The following is a 5,426-nucleotide window of genomic DNA, read 5'->3' as shown; positions in this document are numbered from 1 at the left end:
AACTGCAAAAGAAAATAATTACATAAGGCATATATATGTACAGTATTTTGTCATTACCTCACCTGGGTCCTATAAATGCAATGCCCGCAGAGGGCAAGCACCTCGCCCTGTAGATGAAATTTATTGAGATGTATAAAACTGAGGGCTCAACTCTATGTCTCACTGCATGAATGAATAGGCACCAGAGACCTTCCTCATCATATCCCAGGTAAACTCTTTGATGCACTCTTTTGAGTGATCTGGTATTGTACAACACATGCAGGTAAGTAGCAGAAATCTCTAGGACTTGGATGTGTCGTATTCAGGGAGGAGACCAGGCTTGGGTCACAAATGAGGGCACATGACATCTTAACCCAATCTGAATCTGCCTTGTCAATCTGAATAACTGAGAGGGCAGGTAGATATTTTACACCTTGAAGATTTGTTTTCTGGTAATGCCAAACTTCAATATAAGGAAAGAACAAAGTAAGAGAGACAGAAAAGAAAGAGAATGAGAGACAAGGGAAGGTTGTGGGCAGAGAGGAGAAGGGGTGGCCCAGCCAGGGGACTAAACTTTGGATTCGTTCTCTAGATTCGCCACATCACCATTCCTCTCCGTCTGCTCCTCAGGGTTCTTTTCTTCCTCCTCAGTCTCCAGTTCTGCGTGTTGGTTGAGTTTGCTGGAGACGGACCAGCTCAGGGGCAGCTCAGCCCTGCTGGCTAACTCGGCCAGCTCTTTGGCACTGAGAGATGGGGTGCTGGTCTCGTAGGTCTCGTGGAAGCTGTTGTAGTCGACTTCGTAGAACCCGTCCTCCAGCGTCAGGACAGGGGTGAACCGGTACCCCCAGAGGATCTCACTAGTGATGTAGGAGCTTCGAGCTTGGCATGTCATCCCTGCAGAGAGGAGAACGGAGGCTTTAGTGTGTGTGTCTGTGGGCTTTGCATCGCCCAGGGGACTCAGGGAGACAGGCAGGACTGCTGCATGTGGTGTTGAGACTGTGACCCACATAGGCTGCTATAATAGGGAAGAACAGAATCTGACTCCATATTAAATCTGCTTCTTTTACTTAAACCTTGTATTCAATTGCTTTTGCTACAAGTTAAGAATGTTGCCTATAGCCTGAAATATACAGGATATCCCATTCTCAAAACTCTGACCTTTAAAGGTATAACACTTTCCCATTCATATAGAGGTAAAAAGTTGCAGAACAGAGGATAACATTTGTCTTGTTGGAGGTTTACAGGGGCATTATGACCTGACCTACATGGACAGCTGCAAGAACAAAGGATTCTGACACCAAGAAGTCTGCAACAACCAGCCACACCCCCTCCTCTTTTAGTATAAAAGAAGCCTGAATTCTAACTCAGGTAAGATGGTTCTTTGGGACACTAGTCCATCATCTTCTCGGTCTGCTGGCTTTCGAATAAAGTTGCTATTTCTTGCCTCAATGACTCATCTCTTGATTTATTGGCCTGCCGTGAGGCGAGCAGTACAAGTTTGGACTTGGTAACAGTGTCACAACTACAAGGAGGTGTCTTTCTTGTTGTAGACATGTGCTACCATGCAGGAGGGCATGTGGTGGAGATACCAGGCTTCTGCATGGAATCCCAGGGAGCAATGTGAAAGTTCTGGCTCACACCAGGCACTTGCAGGCACTTGCCTGCAAGGTCAGGCACACACACAGGAAAGCATGTGTGCACATGCACACAGGTGCACACTCATGTGGTTGTGCCTTGTCCACTTTTTACTCCAGGATCATCTGAGGTCATGACTTTTGTCTCACACTGCTTTTAGAGGTTTTGCCTGAGCCCTGCTGGGATTTGAGTCTTGGTTTTGGCCACAGACTTAGAATGAAATTTGACATTTTAAACTAAACTTATGCTGCCTTTCAGCTGGAGGCCACGGATTTGTGTTACCCTCCCATTGCCGTGACACAGAGGCAGCTACTGTGGTCCCCCAAATGAGGTTGGAAGGGATGCTGATCTGAATTTGTACTTTCCCCAGGACCAGTGGAGATGGTTGTTCAGATCGTGTGATAATATAATACTTTAAAGTCGCCCCCCATCTCACCCGCCCTTCCTGCTTATAGACAAGAAGACTTTTTCTAATTTGCACAAAAATGCCATATGAGCTACTGGCAGCCCAGGAGTCGGGGATAGCTTCCTTTTAAATATGAAAAGGCAGAACAAGGGAAATCCCACCCACCTCCTTAGAAAAGGAAACTAGGCAACAGGCTTGGTGTAAAAAACGGGGAAGACATTGGTGCATTTTTTTTCTGAGGTCGAAGAATTCTCTTATGAAACTTCTCAGGAAATGGAAGCATTCATTCAGCCATTCCTTCAGGGCTGACTTTCCATTAGCTCAGTAGGTCCAGTACCAAGGGCCCACAGTGCTTTTAGGGGCCCATGAAAATATTCATCTTTATGTAAAGTATATTACATATTACATAAGGTAGATTATATACTTTATATTATATTATATAATTATATAAAAATATAATTAGAAAATTTTTAAATGGAATAAAGGGCCCACAAAGGTAAAACCACGTAGGACTCACCATAGTCCTACTGCAGCCCTGTGTTCATTCATCCAGGGAAGCAGCCAGCCAGTCAGTCAATATATTATTCCTTAGGACAGCCTATAAGATATATTAGGCAATTGCTTTATGCTGAATGCAGGTGTGGTAAGGAGAAGAGGACACATGTAGGTTTTACACAGAAGCGTTCAGATCTACAAAATATTCCCACAGCAGTGCACCTGTTCCTCGTGGCTAGAAGAAGAATGTTGGGGCCCAGGGACTGAAGTGACTGACCCACAGCAGCTGGCAGAGTCTGAGCCCATACAGCCCTCATTCACATTCTGCTCTTCCTCTGAACCTCAAAACTGAATGCTACCCTTCTTCAGTGTTTCCCTGACTACCCAATTATTTGGTCTGCCCACCCCCATGCCTCTGAAACAAGTACAGCAGGGTTACTGGGCATTGTAAATCAAAGAACAACAGCATCTTGCTTTTATTTCTCAACATTTCTCTTCTGAGTTACCAACTCTTTATCTGTGTTTGGGAGTGATGGGGGAAGACAGGTGATGACAGGGTTCTGTGGGCTCAGAGTGAGGCACAAACAGGAAGTCAAAAGGAAAAGGTGATAAAATAACTTTCAAATTTTTCTTCCCATTGAGGAAGCATATGTTTATTGTGGCATGACTAGAAAACAGAGACAGGCAAATAAAATAAAATTCACCTAGATTTTGATTTCTGGCTATGTAAATGGCCAAATGGAACTAGAAATTAAAAATATAATTATTAAAATTAAAATCTATATGGAGGTTTAACATCCAATTGGAATTGACTGAAGAGAGAATTAGAAACGTGGGACACAGGTATGAAGAAACAACACAGGATGCAGCCAAGAGGTTGTCATTGGGACTGCTGGAGAAAGGACCTCTGAAAACCCTCTCCTCCATGAAAGCAATGAGAACGCTGGCAGAAACTGACAAAGCAAACTCTTTTAGAACTCTGTAAATGAACTCCAGGAGTGTTTGCTCAAGAAAAACGGCTGAATTGCAGTAAAAACCCTGAGCTTTGGGAAATTTTAACTTTCCCCCTACTCAGCTTTATGTTAGCCTTAAAAATCAACAGCCTGCAATCATGGTGCAAAAGAGCAGTCTAGCAACTGCTGGAGGGGTCAGAACAGGATTGGAGCTCTTTCAAAGCCTCATGCTCAGAATTGTCATCATTTGAAGTTTCTAGCAGTTCCCTAGAAAATCCCATTTACAAGGCTTGTCTCTTTTTGACTTGGGACAGAGTTTGCCCAATGCAAATAACTTGTTCCCTTGGGCTGTTTGTCAAAAACAAACAGTGGTTAAACTTTGTACTCTCCCCCAGCCCAAATTCCTTCATATTTCTAACCCCCAGTACCTCAGACTGTGACTTGTTTGAGAGAGGGTCTTTAAAGAGGTAATTAAGTTAAAATGAGGTCATTGGGAGGGGGTCCTAATTCAATATGACTAGTGTTGTTATAAGAAGAGGAGATAAGTTACACAGACATGTGTAGAGGAAATACCGTGTGAGGACATAGGGAGAAGATGGTCATCTCCATCTATAAGCCGAGGAGAGAGCAACCAACCCTGCCAACACCTTGATCTTGAACTTCCAGCCTCCAGAATTAGGAGACAATAAATTCCTGTTTAAGCCGCCCAAGTCTGTGGTACTTTGTTATGGCAGCCCTAGCAAATGAATGTGCTTATTGAATTCCACAGGGATAGTAAAATACCTTTTCATAGTACCACTTTAATAGGATTAATTTATGTAATCAAAAAGGAATAAGAGAGATTTAAACAAATGTTTGTGGATGCTTTCCCAATTTTTATTCACCTTTTGGTGTCCTAATTCATTTGAAAAGAGATGAAAAGAATGTTAATATATTTGTCTAACAATATCAAAAAGTATTTCTAGTGTAAGCTGATAATTTTCATTTTCTTCAGAAAGATTCCTGTTTTACATATTGACATTGGTCCCAGTCCATTCTTAGAAAAATTGTGATTTTTACTGATGTTGAAAAAGTAACAAAATAAAACCAACTAAGGTGCAGCCACCAAAATTACATCAGTGTGTGATAGTGGAGCCCTTGTGATTTTCGATGTCACTTAACTCACTGAAGTGTGACCGTGACTCTGAGACCAATTTTTCACGGATTGTGTTTCAGGCTTTGAAATGAGTGTGAGCTGAGGATGTAGAATTTTCTTTGCTTAATAAAAAAGACTAAAAATGAAAAACATGAAAATATCTACTACACTAATAATGGAAAACAGGAATGACACATGTATATTTACCATGAACATAAAAGTTTAGATAATACCTGTCTATGTATGTACAGAAATATAAAGTAAAAGGAGACCGCCTGGTCATCAGAAAAAAAAAAAAAAGATTCAATCAGTGTGTATGCAAGTTGTGTTTGTTTTTCATATCAGAAAGATCATTACGGTGTCCTGAGGTAGGTTTTTTTTTTTTAATTAATTAATTAATTTTTGGCTGCACTGGGTCTTTGTTGCTGTGCGCACGTCTTCTCTTGTTGCGGCGAGCGGGGGTTACTCTTTGTTGCGGTGCGTGTGCTTCTCATTGCAGTGGCTTCTCTTACTGTGAAGCACGGGCTCTAGGCACATGAGCTTCAGAAGCTGTGGCATGCAGACTCAGTAGCTGTGGCTCGCGGGCTCTGGAGTGCAGGCTCAGTAGCTGTGGCGCAGGGGCTTAGCTGCTCCACGGTATGTGGGATTTTCCTGGACCAGGGCTCGAACCCGTGTCCCCTGCACTGGCAGGTGGATTCTTAACCACTGCATCACCAAGGAAGCCACTGAGGTAGGTTTTTGAAGTGAGTGAAGTAATCTCTGGAAAAAGAGAAGCTCCTTTTGTAGAGATGAATAAAACCTGAAAAATCTGATCTCCAAGTTC

General features: G+C 42.6%; 1 protein-coding gene across 1 annotated transcript; it reads right to left on the bottom strand.

Moving 5' to 3' along the window:
• Nucleotides 1-265: 265 nt before the first annotated feature.
• On the bottom strand, nucleotides 266-871 carry LOC111163884 (potassium inwardly rectifying channel subfamily J member 6). Its single transcript, XM_022552988.3, has one exon. The coding sequence runs from the start codon at nucleotides 869-871 to the stop codon at nucleotides 548-550; it is 324 nt and encodes a 107-aa protein (XP_022408696.3). The 3' UTR covers nucleotides 266-547.
• Between the last annotated feature and the right edge of the window lie 4,555 nt (nucleotides 872-5,426).

Source organism: Delphinapterus leucas, chromosome 4, assembly GCF_059928025.1.
Source record: "Delphinapterus leucas isolate spDelLeu-1000000601 "Yukka" chromosome 4, BTC_Dleu_Yukka2, whole genome shotgun sequence".
Classification (NCBI taxonomy): domain Eukaryota; kingdom Metazoa; phylum Chordata; class Mammalia; order Artiodactyla; family Monodontidae; genus Delphinapterus; species Delphinapterus leucas.
This window is presented reverse-complemented; position numbering and strand designations above follow the sequence as displayed.